The following is a 14,580-nucleotide window of genomic DNA, read 5'->3' on the forward strand; positions in this document are numbered from 1 at the left end:
TTAATTCTACACATATATTTATGTAATAATTTTACATAATTAGGTATCCTAATTAATTACAATTAGCGGGACCTGCCTGACCACCCATGCCGAAAGTATAGGGAATTTAATTTGCTAGCACTATATTTAACCCTATAACTTTCCAAGACACCATAAAACCTGTACATGGGGGGTACTGTTTTACTCGGGAGACTTCGCTGAACACAAATATTAGTGTTTCAAAACAGTAAAATGTATTATAACCATGATATCGCCAGTAAAAGTGACGTTTTTTGCATTTTTCACGCACAAACAGCACTTACAGGGACGATATTATTGCTGCAATACTTTTTACTGTTTTGAAACACAAATATTTGTGTTCAGCGAAGTCTCCTGAGTACAACAGTACCCCTCATGTACAGGTTTTATGGTGTTTTCAAAAATTACAGCGTCAAATATAAGGCTTGTGTTTAATTTTTTTCACATTAAAATTCGCCAGATTGCTTACGTTGCCTTTATGACCCTATGGTAGCCCAAGAATGAAAATTACCCCTATGATGGCATACCATTTGCAATAGTAGACAACCAAAGGTATTGCAAATGGGGTATGTCCAGTCTTTTTTAGTAGCCACTTAGTCACAAACACTGGCCAAAATTGGCGTTTTTTGCATTTTTCACACACAAACAAATACGAACGCTAACTTTGGCCAGTGTTTGTGACCAAATGGCTACTAAAAAAGACTGGACATCACTTATTTGCAATACCTTGGGTCGTCTACTATTGCAAATGGTATGCCATTATGGGTGTAAATTTATTTCCTGGGCTACTATACAGTCTCAAAGGCAACGTAACCAATCTGGCGAATTTCAATTTCAAATGTAACACGCTATATTTGACCCTGTAACTTCCCAAAACACCATAAAACCTGTACATAGGGGGTACTGTTTTACACGTGAGACTTTGCTGAATACAAATATGTGTATTTTATTGCAGTAAAAGCAAACAGTATTATGACATTGACAGTTAAAATGTCATGTAGAACGAAAAAAATAAAAAATAAAACTTATTTTGTCCCATTTTTGTCATGTTAAATTATGTTTCATAGCTAAATATTTGATATTAAATGAAAGCCCTGTTTCCCCTGAATAAAATGATATATAATAAGGGGGGGTGCATTTAATATGAAAGAGGTGAATTACGGTTGGACAGACATATAGCGCAAATGCCAGGTTTTGTTTACGTTTTGTTTCGTTCACAACTTGTACATTTGGCTGCGGTGTTAAGGGGTTAAGCATATTAGGTGATGTGCATCTCTGTAATGAGAAGGGGTGTGGTCTAATGACATCAACACCCTATATCAGGTGTGCATAATTATTAGGCAACTTCCTTTCCTTTGGCAAAATGGGTCAAAAGAAGGACTTGACAGGCTCAGAAAAGTAAAAAATAGTGAGATATCTTGCAGAGGGATGCAGCACTCTTAAAATTGCAAAGCTTCTGAAGCGTGATCATCGAACAATCAAGCGTTTCATTCAAAATAGTCAACAGGGTCGCAAGAAGCGTGTGGAGAAACCAAGGTGCAAAATAACTGCCCATGAACTGAAAAAAGTCAAGCGTGCAGCTGCCAAGATGCCACTTGCCACCAGTTTGGCCATATTTCAGAGCTGCAACATCACTGGAGTGCCCAAAAGCACAAGGTGTGCAATACTCAGAGACATGGCCAAGGTAAGAAAGGCTGAAAGACGACCACCACTGAACAAGACACACAAGCTGAAGCGTCAAGACTGGGCCAAGAAATATCTCAAGACTGATTTTTCTATGGTTTTATGGACTGATGAAATGAGAGTGAGTCTTGATGGGCCACATGGATGGGCCCGTGGCTGGATTGGTAAAGGGCAGAGAGCTCCAGTCCGACTCAGACACCAGCAAGGTGGAGGTGGAGTACTGGTTTGGGCTGGTATCATCAAAGATGAGCTTGTGGGGCCTTTTCGGGTTGAGGATGGAGTCAAGCTCAACTCCCAGTCCTACTGCCAGTTTCTGGAAGACACCTTCTTCAAGCAGTGGTACAGGAAGAAGTCTGCATCCTTCAAGAAAAACATGATTTTCATGCAGGACAATGCTCCATCACACGCGTCCAAGTACTCCACAGCGTGGCTGGCAAGAAAGGGTATAAAAGAAGAAAATCTAATGACATGGCCTCCTTGTTCACCTGATCTGAACCCCATTGAGAACCTGTGGTCCATCATCAAATGTGAGATTTACAAGGAGGGAAAACAGTACACCTCTCTGAACAGTGTCTGGGAGGCTCTGGTTGCTTCTGCACGCAATGTTGATGGTGAACAGATCAAAACACTGACAGAATCCATTGATGGCAGGCTTTTGAGTGTCCTTGCAAAGAAAGGTGGCTATTTGGTCACTGATTTGTTTTTGTTTTGTTTTTGAATGTCAGAAATGTATATTTGTGAATGTTGAGATGTTATATTGGTTTCACTGGTAAAAATAAATAATTGAAATGGGTATATATTTGTTTTTTGTTAAGTTGCCTAATAATTATGCACAGTAATAGTCACCTGCACACACAGATATCCCCCTAAAATAGCTATAACTAAAAACAAACTAAAAACTACTTCCAAAAATATTCAGCTTTGATATTAATGAGTTTTTTGGGTTCATTGAGAACATGGTTGTTGTTCAATAATAAAATTAATCCTCAAAAATACAACTTGCCTAATAATTCTGCACTCCCTGTGTGTGTGTGTGTGTGTGTATATATATATATATATATATATATATATATTGATATCAAAATACACATAGAACAAAATAATATATATATATATATATCCATATACATAAGAATATATCACTATATATAACTAAAAATAATATATATATATATATATGGAAATCAGAAAAACGTGATGCACTCACAGGTCTTCATATAAGTGAAAAAATGGTGCTTTATTAATCCATTAGGTGTATACAAAAATCGACCGACGTTTCGACCCTGCCGGGTCTTTTTCAATCTTGAAAAAGATCCGGCAGGGTCAAAACGTCATTCGATTTTTGTATACACCTAATGGATTAATAAAGCACAATTTTTTCACTTATATGAAGACCTGTGAGTGCATCACGTTTTTCTGATTTCAATATATATATATATTATTTTCTGATTTCCATATATATATTTGACGCCAGGGATACAGCACCCAGGCAAGATACCTTTATTTCTTTTGTAAGGAGAGTGCCAAACTTTCATATACCTACATACATACACACACATATACGTATATATATATAATAATTCTACGTGTATATTTATGTAATCATTTTACATAATTAGGTTATTTTATTAATTACAATTTGCAGGACTTGCCTGACAACCCAGGCCGAAAGTCCAGGGAATTGAATTTGCTAGCACTATATTTAACCCTATAGCTTTCCAAGACACCATGAAACCTGTACATGGAGGGTCATGTTTTACTTCGCTGAACACAAATATTAGTGTTTCAAAACAGTAAAACATATCACAGCGATGATATTGTCAGTGAAAGTGACGTGTTTTGCATTTTTCACACACAAACTGAACTTTCACTGAGATATCATTGTTGTGATATGTTTTACTGTTTTGAAACACTAATATTTGTGTTCAGCGAAGTCTCCCGAGTATAACAGTACACCCCATGTATTGTTGGCCAGTGTTTGTGACTAAGTGGCTACTAAAAAAGACTGGACATAATTCATTTGCAATACCTTGGCTTCTCTACTATTGCAAATGGTATGCCACCATGGGGGTAATTCTCATTCCTGGGCTACCATGTGGTCTCAAAGGCAACGTAACCAATCTGGCAAATTTCAATGTGAAAAAACAGAAAAGTGTAAAATGCTATATTTGACCCTGTAACTTCCCAAAACACCACAAAACCTGTACATAGCGGGTATGTTTTACACGTGAGACATCTCTGAATACAAATAAGTGTATATTAACAGTATTATGACACAGTTAAAATGTCACGTACAAACTAAAAAAAAGTTTACATTCTTATTTTCTCCCATTTTTTTATATTTTATTCATATTAAATTATGTTTTATACCTAAATATTTGATGTTAAATGAAAGCCATGTTACCCCTGAATAAAATTATGTATAATAAGTGTGGGTGCACATAATATGAAAGAGGCGAATTACGCCTGAACAGACATATAGCGCAAATTCAAGTTTTTGTTTACGTTTTGTTTTGATCACAACGTGTACATTTGGCTCAGTCCTTAAGGGGTTAATGGTACTCATTTTATCTACATCGATAGGATAAAAGGCTGAGTCAACCCTGTTGGGAATTAAACCTGCGACCCAAGGGTTGAACAGTTCTAGTGATGATGCATTAGCCCACTGAACTATCTCACCATCCAGATTAGGTTTTGTTAGTAGCTATTTAGTCTCGTTTTGTGGCTAATGTGTATAAACAGTAAGCTCTGTATGTTTGTGAATGTCCTGAATATGTGTTACGTGTGTTGATGCGGCATATTAGGTATGACTGCTGGTGTGCATTGTGAGTTATGTAGAATGTAGCTAGCTGGTTATATGTAGAATGTTGCTAATCAAGACGGTGTGTCTCTTATGAATGAAAATATTGTCTGGCGCCAAACACTTGGCTCTGGCTACCAGATTTTAATAAAATGTGTCAAGTCAGGAGTTTGCCTTTAATTCTGGAATCAGCAGATGATACATGAGCCTAGCAGAGACACTCGTGATTAAATGAATAATTGCAGCAATTTGAAGGGGGCATTCCTAGCTATAGAATTACTGTATTTACTCAAATCTAATGCACAACTTTTTGGAAAATAAAAATTCCAAAATTTGAATGTACTTAGATTCAATGGCACATTACAAACGGGGTAAAATTCAAAATTTTCCGGTGAATTCACACAGGCGAATTTCAATCCTGAAAGAGGTCTTAAGTGTAACATATTCATCCTCACCTTGCGGTATCTGCGCTCAGCGGCCACGCGTCAGTGCACCTGACTCCTGCAACATGTTGGTGGACACCAGCCGCTGAGGATCCACGACAAATTATAGCCCCACGCCCGCCCACGGTGGTGACGACGTTGGCGTGCAACGTCACGCACGAGCGCACATTCTGGGTGATGAGATGCAGGTGAAAATGGCAGAATTTCGTGAATAACAAGATGTGGACAGCCAGAGAGAGTGTTGTGGTTGAAGGCAAAAGAAGAATAACTTAACAGGTAGGAAGTGAACCTCTCTTTTTATTACGTTAAACAGATAACTGGGGAGATTCCACAAAGCGTTCTGAACACTGCAGTATTGTATAAGGCCATAGCCATGAAAATTAATGGATCCAACAGGCACATTCCATTGGAGACTCCATCCCCTTTTACATCATTTGCGCTACTTTTCAGATATGACACTTTGATAAATCTCCAATTTAAGGAATAATCCAAAAGAAATAGAGATAAAACCAGCTGCATGCGCACAGACAAGTTGTATCAACAGAAAGTCCCATCCCAGACCAGGAAGAGACTCTACCTTTCAGGAGCCTCTCTCTCTGTCTTGTACTATAAACACCTGCACAGGAGAGGTTTATCCTCCAGCAGAAGGTCCCACACATCAAAAAGGATAAGTGGAACTGCTTAAAAATGAACCGGATAGCAGCTATGCTGTGACTGTGTCACATATCAGTGTATAGTTTTGTAAAGCTGTCTGTGTGCAGTGATCCATGCACGGGCTCACTCTAAAGGAGGAGAGAGGATTGTCCTAGTTGTGCGTACATTGAGCCCATGCCACACTCACAAGCTGGACAGATCTGATACTGAAGAAATTAACCTTCCCCTTTCTCATGTATCTGCAACAATGGGTAGGCTGCATATAGCTGTAATTATTAGCCACCATAAGCATGGACGCAGGCATGTTATGGAAAGATGAGTTATCATATGAGTCTGGCTAGACCCGTTACATCAGTTTTTTTATCCTGTTTTTTTAATACCTAAAAGCGGCCCTGTCATCTTTTTTTGTTTAATAATGTCGTGCTATATGTCCCTGAGCACTCACATTTTTTTTTTCCTTTATAAAGAATAATCAGTTAAAAAGTTATACAGAAGGAAAAGTATGGACTCATTTTCTTTAAGTATAATCTGCAAGTTGACAGACGATGGAGCTTTAGTCAAGGCCCTTTGTCAACTTTGACACTCGCTGGCAACTTAAAACTCCCCTCCATCCAGCGTTGTGTCACAGTTCTCGGTGTTGACTCTAGCGGGATCCCGAAAGTCAACACAGTGTTTTAACCCGTCAAAGGTCTTCAACAGACATGCGCAGTATTTATCGTGCACACAGTAGGAAGGGCAGAGGAGGAGAATTCTGGTGGCTACCACCTTGAAAATATTAAGACGGCGATGCCGTGAATGAAGACACAGGGAGATCGGCACAGCATAGACAGAGGTAAGTATCACCCCTCCTGGGCTAATAATTGTCTACTGGAGGTTTAGGAGGTGGTGGGGGGGCATAGAAAGGATGGAGGTGGACAGTGAAATTTGTGACAGAACCGCTTTAAAAAAACATTACAGTGTTAGGAATACAAATGTGTATTTTGGTGACCCCACCTGCAGAAAGTCCAAAAAGGTATTTTACTTATCTTTTCTCCCTCACAGGAAGAAGTCTCCTTTGCGGAGATCATCAATATTGAGGATCTCAGACAATCTAATGCTTTCCCACAAGAAAACACAGAGGCTAAAGCGCATGGGTGGCAAAACACCATGCTGCTCAAATCAGAGGATCTCTCTGCTATATTATCACAAGATCCTCTAGTGGGTGAATGAGTGATAGTCACTAGAGGTATTTAAACCCTGCAATTATAACATCGCCGTTCTGCAGAGTGCCAATGTTTTCAGCCCCGGGGTTAAAATAGGGGTGGAGCGGGGGATATGGCACCCAGATGAAGTCTTCTATACTGTCCCTTTAAAATATTCCATTTAGACAAACAGTCATGCAAAAGAGCACAATACTTAAAGGACCAATATAGTGCCAGGAAAACAAACTCGTTTTTCTGGCACTATATGGTCTTTAGGTTCCCTCCACCCTCAGGGTCCCACTCCTGCTGGGCTGAAGGGGTCAAACACTTACCTTTCTCCAGCACCGGGCTCCCTCAGCACTGGGGAAATCTCCTCCCTCAGCCGACGTTAGCGCCGAATGCGCGCACATTTCTCAATGCTTTTTCTATGAACGTCCAGAGTCTTCTCACTGTGATTTTCACAGTGAGAAGCGCGGAAGCGCCTCTAGAGGCTTGGTTAACCCTGGTGTAAACATAGCAGTTTCTCTGAAACTGCTATGTTTTTCAGCTGCAGAGTTAACACTAGATGGACCTGGCACCCAGACCTCTTCATTGAGCTGAAGTGTTCTGGGTGCCTATAGTGGTCCTTTAAGAGGGGTCCTGGAGACATCACAATAAACCACACCATTCATTAGCAGAAGCTGCTAAATTCAGTCCCTCTCCCTTTAAGAATCACAGTCTCCCCAGCATTTCACCCAGGAGGCCAGTTTTAGACAGGGAGTGAATTACAGGTGCCATCACACAGGCTAGAACCTTTATATCCCAGTACTGCCCTGAGATTAGCGGCACTGCAATGACCAATGTCAGTAACGCCATGCATTACATTGTTTTAATAAACAGTATGACATTACCCCAACCCAACATGTTGAAAAACGTAACCCGATATGTAGCTGCACAGCGAGGGTTATGGCACACCTATACACATAACACTTTATAAATACCTTCCCCGTCAGGACTCTAAACTGTAAGCTCGTGTGAGCAGGGCCCTCATGAACCTATTGCTCCTGTAACATTTTGTAATGGTCTCATTCATGGTTTACAGCATTGTGTTATATTTATGGGTGTGCCGTAACTCTTGCCATACATCCTGGTAGCCACCATCCAACACTGACTGCTCTCATGGCCTGCACACAGATCCTCATCTTGGAGTACAAGTGACTTGCTGGAACGAAACTCACTAACGTAATTACCGGTGACCAAAGAGACATTCTCTCTACATACAATATATCACCATGTTTCTCCGGGTTTTTATTTTCACACACTGGAGCCATTCTATATTTTATCATATTTTTAAAATAATCCCTGCAGGAGAGTCTTGAAAGGATAAAGTTTGATGGCTCCTTTTTCAGAGAATATTGCAGCTTTCTGTTAGATGTGCATCTAGGTGACAGACAGATTGTGGAGAGATCAAACACAATCAAACTCCCCATAGAGCGAATAGAGAAATTACTGCTGTGCATCAGCCGCATATCTCCAATTGGAAAGTTCTCCCCTGGCATAGAAACTCCAGAAACCATGGTTCAACAATGGTCCAGAATTCCCAGCTGGACATGCAAATGAGCTTCAGACATCTATACATTCTTAGAGAGACAACAACTTCCAGACCAGAACCAGCGCCATGCTGATGAGACCCAATAGGTCAAAACTGTACAGTCCATGGATCACAATATAATAGGTGCATTGGTTTTAGAAAGCCGTGTGTAAAACAGCAGCCATGCAGAACTCTGAAACACAATGTCTGTCTGTCTTCATTTGTGTGTCAGGCTGGAACAGGATTTATCAATTTATTGTGCACAAAGGGGGCTTTCCAAAATCCAACGTGAGGTGATATACAACAGTGATTTCTCTGTTAGATTGACCCTTCCAGATTGCAATTTAGGAATTAAAGTGCAGTTCTACACTTTTTAGACGCCAAGCACCAGGAGTTACTCAAGGCTTGATTAAAATATATTTTTACAGCATACAAAAAGTCATGTGGAATTACTTGGCATAATAACTCCCTCTCTAGATAACAATAACTTACCAGGGGTTCGCGTGGCACCACTTTCTCATTCCCCAGAGAAGAACCACTCTGAAATTATAAAAGACGACAGTGGGGTTTTAATGAGCGGCATTAACCAAATAAACAGGACAAACACATGCAAGAGACATTTACCTGGGTAAGGGAGGTACTATTACGGTTAATGTTTTCTTTATCACATAATGATCTTTCATACAAGTACCCCACATCTAGGTGAGGAGACACCTCCTACTACTCCCCACTACCCAAAATACAAAAAAAAAAAAAATTTAGTAGATGTCCCCAATGAAAACATACATTTGTTCAATGTGGATATATATTGAGAAACAGGTTGCTAAAGCTGCAGATCTCAAATACAATCGCAAACCCTCCTCTTCTTCCTCTGCCCAGACTTTCTGTGGCTGTCCGATCCAATATATGATAATACATTAGTTTTAAAGTGTGTTACGTGTTCGGAGTGTTCCCTTAGTAAGCCATTATGTATAGCAGAATTATTGGTGGACAGGGATACATGATGGGATTATGAATAACCAATGTAATGTGTTTGGGTGATTGGAGAGTCCCTGGAATGCCATCTGAGATGTCCTACTCTTTGATCTAACAATGTTAGTTGGAAGACCATGACAAACAGCCACTGGTTAAGATCTGCAGTTATGCAAAGCTCACTCTGAAAGGCCTGGGATGAACAGCTAATGAAAGTTAGAACATTATTTATTATAAACACAAACACCTTCCAATGGTACCAATTCTAGTGGGGCTTTCCCAGGTTAGTGCCCTGGTGTCCCACATCTGGGGAGTCGGGACGCCAAAGAATTGTCCACAAATAACACAAAATCAGCAGTAGGCTAGGGTATTCAGCCCACGTGAGATCACTTCAATGGCATTCTGTACATGGGCTGCCTAGAGCTGCTGTCAGCCAGCCTGACGCGTAGACACGCCAGTTTTCCAGTAAGCACATTAACCAGTGCTTTATTTACATCTTGCATTAGATAATTAAACGAAATACATTAAAGGTGACCATTACAAGGTTTGGAGACTGACTGTAAATTGCTGAGATCTGAGCTGAAAGTAATGGGGTAATAAGGGGTGCCCAGATATGTAGGGAGATAATAATGGTGGAGTAGTAGTTGTAAAAGAAGAGATAAAACAATATCAGTTCAACTCGTGTACGATGCCCTTCGTGCTTTCAGTCATGAGCACCCACATGACGTAAAATACACAGACGCTGCAAAATTAACTCAACCACACATCTGATTTACTGGATCACAACATGGAGGGATTGTGGGAAACATACAGAAAGACATGTATACGTTTTGCAGCTGAGTAGCCATTTTACAGTTACAGTTTAGCACCAGAGCTACTAGAATGTATTCATGAATATCAAATTCCCCTGCACACATTATAACAGCTCTGCCCCCTTTGGGAGTCTTTCTTCATTTTGCAATCCCTAAAGTGGCACCTCTGCTTATGGCCTGGAGGCCCAGGGTTACATTGGAAAATGAAGCTGTTCCTCATAGGCGCATCACCAGCCAGGAGTGGTAAGAATAGAATATTAATGTTTACGGAGAAATCTTACAACAACATAGGAGCCTCAATAAACCAGGTCTCACCATATAAAAGAAGCCTAAACTGGCAACATGTCAAAGCGTCTTTACCATAAGCCAAACTAAGTCCATACTTTGTCTTGTAATATCTGTGGACTGTGTAGTGCGTCAATGAAATTCCAACAGTGTCCATGTATTTTATAACTTTATGGGGGGGAGGGGGGAACAAAACCCTTTTGGGTTTTGAATGAACAGATAGAAAATGTCAATAAATCAATAAAAAATATATATTTTATTGTCATCTGAAACAAATGTCTGTGGATATTGTGGAAGAGTCTCCAGATTCACCATGTTCTTCTCCTAATCACCCAATACTGAGGGGCATCACATGAAAAAGTTGCCCTGTTGTATGAAGCAATCAATACTGGTGGGGTATTACTAACCAATCAAGGTATTTCTTTTGGGATCACTCCACAACGAAGAAACTGAACTTCTTACTGTAGCATAGGAATTCTACATACAGCAGGGCAACACTTTCCTATACTGCATCGGACAACCATAGCTTGTTAGACACAAAGCAATGAGCGTGTCCTGTATAACAAGTCAGAGGGCGAAGGTCTGTGTGTACAGGGTTGTTAAACTCTGAAATGAAGAAAATGGAATGATACTATTTAGGCCAACATAGCAGGGGTGGAAATAAAACAATCTCCCTTTCAGCTACAGCTCGGCTGTGGCTCCGTCTCTAGTGACAGTTCACAGTTTAGTATATAGTCCCAGATTCTAGTAGTGAATACACGGGGGGATGAGGGGGGGGGGAGCAGACTTTATGGGCGGGGGGGGTGAGAGCAGACATTATGGGTGGGGGGGGTGAGAGCAGACATTATGGGTGGGGGGGGTGAGAGCAGACATTATGGGGGAGAGGGGGCGGGAGAGCAGACATTATGGGGGAGAGGGGGCGGGAGAGCAGACATTATGGGAGGGGGGGTGAGAACAGACATTATGGGTGGGGGGGGTGAGAGCAGACATTATGGGTGGGGGGGGTGAGAGCAGACATTATGGGTGGGGGGGGTGAGAGCAGACATTATGGGTGGGGGGGTGAGAGCAGACATTATGGGTGGGGGGGTGAGAGCAGACATTATGGGTGGGGGGGTGAGAGCAGACATTATGGGTGGGGGGGGTGAGAGCAGACATTATGGGTGGGGGGGCTGAGAGCAGACATTATGGGTGGGGGGGCTGAGAGCAGACATTATGGGTGGGGGGGGTGAGAGCAGACATTATGGGTGGGGGGGGTGAGAGCAGACATTATGGGGGGGAGAGCAGACATTATGGGGGGGGAGGGGGGGTGAGAGCAGACATTATGGGGGGGAGGGGGGGTGAGAGCAGACATTATGGGGGGGAGAGCAGACATTATAGGGGGAGGGGGGGTGAGAGCAGACATTATGGGGGGGGAGGGGGGGTGAGAGCAGACATTATGGGGGGGGAGGGGGGGTGAGAGCAGACATTATGGGGGGAGGGGGGTGAGAGCAGACATTATGGGGGGGGGGGAGAGCAGACATTATGGGGGGGGGAGCTGTGACCAGGCTGGTCCCGGGGGGCCGGACACACGGTGGTTGGGGGGGGGGGGGGGGGGGGGGGTGTAACAGGTGCACGAGGCCGGCCGGGGAGAGTCCCCCACCCCAGGACCCCCGGGGACCGACCGTCCAGCCCTCCCACACCCCCAGACCCGGACCGGGAGCCGGAGCCGCGCGTTACCTGGCCGCCGGGCAGCTCAACCTGATCCGAGGAGGCCATCTTCCCAGACCTCACCAGTCAAACCCCGAGCGCACAGCCTGAGCCAAGACAGCTCGCACAGACCGGAACAGCCGCGCACCGAGCGATCGAACAGCCAGCCTGAGCTCTGTGTGTGTGTCCTCCCCCCCACCCTGAGCTTTATTTACCATCATAATAATAATAAATATAACAATAATAAATATAATAATATAACAATAATAATATAATAATATAACAATAATAATATAATAATATAACAATAATAATAATAATAATAAATATAATAATAATATAACAATAATAATAATATAACTATAATAATATAACAATAATAATAATATAACAATAAATATAATATAAAAAAATACTATAATATAATAATAAATATAATAATAATATAATAATAATACAATAATAATAATAATATAACAATAAAAATATAACAATAATACAATAATAATAATATAATAATAAATATAATATAATAAAAATAAATTCTATAATATAATAAAAATAAATACTATAATATAATATAATAATGAATATAATAATATAATAATAATATAACAATAATATAACAATAATACAATAATTATAATAAAAATAAATATAATAATAATAATATAATAATAAATATAATATAATAAAAATAAATACTATAATATAATATAATAATATAATAATAATAACAATAATGAAAAATATAATAATAATATTATATTAATGTAAAAACCTTCACTTTATCAGTAACATGTCCATATTCCCATTATTATTATCCATTAAATGTTCCACCCTGTGCTTTATTCATTATAAAACCTAACTATATCTCTCCTCCCCGGACCTCTCCCCTGCCGTCCTGCAACAGGTCACTGATGGCCTTTCTTCCATCTCGGACTGGATGTCCTCCCGCTTTCTGAAACTCAATCTCTCTAAAACTGTCTTTCCTCCTCTTAATACTGAACCTCTTTTCTTGCTCTCCCTTTGCCAGGTTTACTGATTGATCCAGCACACAGAATTGTATCACACCTAGGACTAAAAGGTAACGTGTTACCGGGCCTTAGAATGGCCGGACTTAACGTACCAGAGAATAGTCAGGATACTTGCCAAGGTCAGGGACACAGAATGAGGGAAAGCCAAAAGTCAAGGATACCAGAAATCAGGGAAGTCAGAAAAAAGTCAATTACCAAAATAAAAGATCAGGGACGCGCTCTCAGATTACCATCTGGCAGAAACCACAACAGGGCAATGAGAGAATGTAAAAATTAGTTTGTATAACTCTCCTGTTATTCCGATTGGTTGTAACCGACCTTTGACCCCAAAAAGTGCGCATGTGACGTCACACGCACCCCGATGTCGTCATCCACGTGAGCGGTCATGGGGCTATAAAGTGACATAGATCCGCAGCAGCCGGCGTCCCTAGACATGCTAGGTTTATCAGGTATCCGGGCGCATGGTTTGAGATGGGCACAACTATTCCTGTCAATAGCATCATAAACATTTCTATGTGCGGATGAATCCGTTACATAATCCTCCTCCTGAAGACCACCCACCGGGCCGGCAGGACCAGGCTTGAGAGGGAACTTGGCGTGGAAAGAGCGAACCTTACGGCCAGCATGGATATCAGAAGCAGGAACCCAAGAACGGTTGGCAGACCCATACCCCCTCCAATCAACCAGGTACTGCAACGAACTACGACAGAACCTGGAATCAATAATGGAGGAGACCTCGTACTCCTCCTGACCGGAAACAACCAAAGGAGGAGGGGGAACCACCGGGACTGTATATTTATTGCAAATAAGCGGTTTGAGTAAAGAGACATGAAATGAAATTAAGAATGCGCAAGGATGCAGGAAGGGCCAGGGAATAAGAAACGGGGTTAATTATCTTAAGGACACGGTAAGGACCAGGAAATCTAGGAGCAAATTTCACGCTAGGAACTTTTACTCTAATGTTGCGTGATGATAACCAAACCTGGTCCCCCACTTGGTAAACTGGGTTGGAACGCCATAGTTTATCAGCATGGAAATTAAAGCGAGCAGCCGCAGTTTAAAGAGCGGAGTGAACCTTAGTCCAAGTATCACGAATAGAGGCAAGGTGGTCATCCAAAGCAGGGATAGCTGTGTCAGAAAACACATCAGGGAGCACAGTATGATGGCGACCAGTATTGACAAAGAAAGGGCTGTGCCCAGATGCCTCATGGGTAGCGTTATTCCTGGCAAATTCGGCCCAGGGCAACAAATCAGCCCAGTTAGACTGAGTACTGTTCACAAAGCAGCGTAACTGCAGCTCAAGCGATTGGTTAGCCCTTTCAGCCGCACCATTGGTCTGGGGGTGGTAAACAGAGGAAAAAGACAAGTAAATGCCCAACTGTTCACTGAATGCTCTCCAGAATCTTGATACAAATTGGGAACCCCTATCAGACACAATA

At 41.5% G+C, this 14,580-nt stretch overlaps 1 protein-coding gene across 1 annotated transcript in view; it reads right to left on the bottom strand.

Annotated features, from left to right (window-relative positions):
• The window catches only part of PEX14 (peroxisomal biogenesis factor 14), a 126,655-nt gene extending 114,435 nt beyond the window's left edge, over positions 1–12,220 (bottom strand). The window contains exons 1-2 of the mRNA XM_063435426.1: positions 12,135–12,220; positions 8,842–8,889 (exon numbers count right to left, since the gene is read on the bottom strand). Of these exons, the coding sequence (XP_063291496.1) occupies positions 8,842–8,889; positions 12,135–12,173 (87 nt within the window). The 5' untranslated portion in view covers positions 12,174–12,220. The remainder of the gene's footprint in view (positions 1–8,841; positions 8,890–12,134) is intronic.
• Positions 12,221–14,580: the final 2,360 nt, after the last annotated feature.

This window comes from Pelobates fuscus, chromosome 11 (genome assembly GCF_036172605.1).
Source record: "Pelobates fuscus isolate aPelFus1 chromosome 11, aPelFus1.pri, whole genome shotgun sequence".
NCBI lineage: Eukaryota > Metazoa > Chordata > Amphibia > Anura > Pelobatidae > Pelobates > Pelobates fuscus.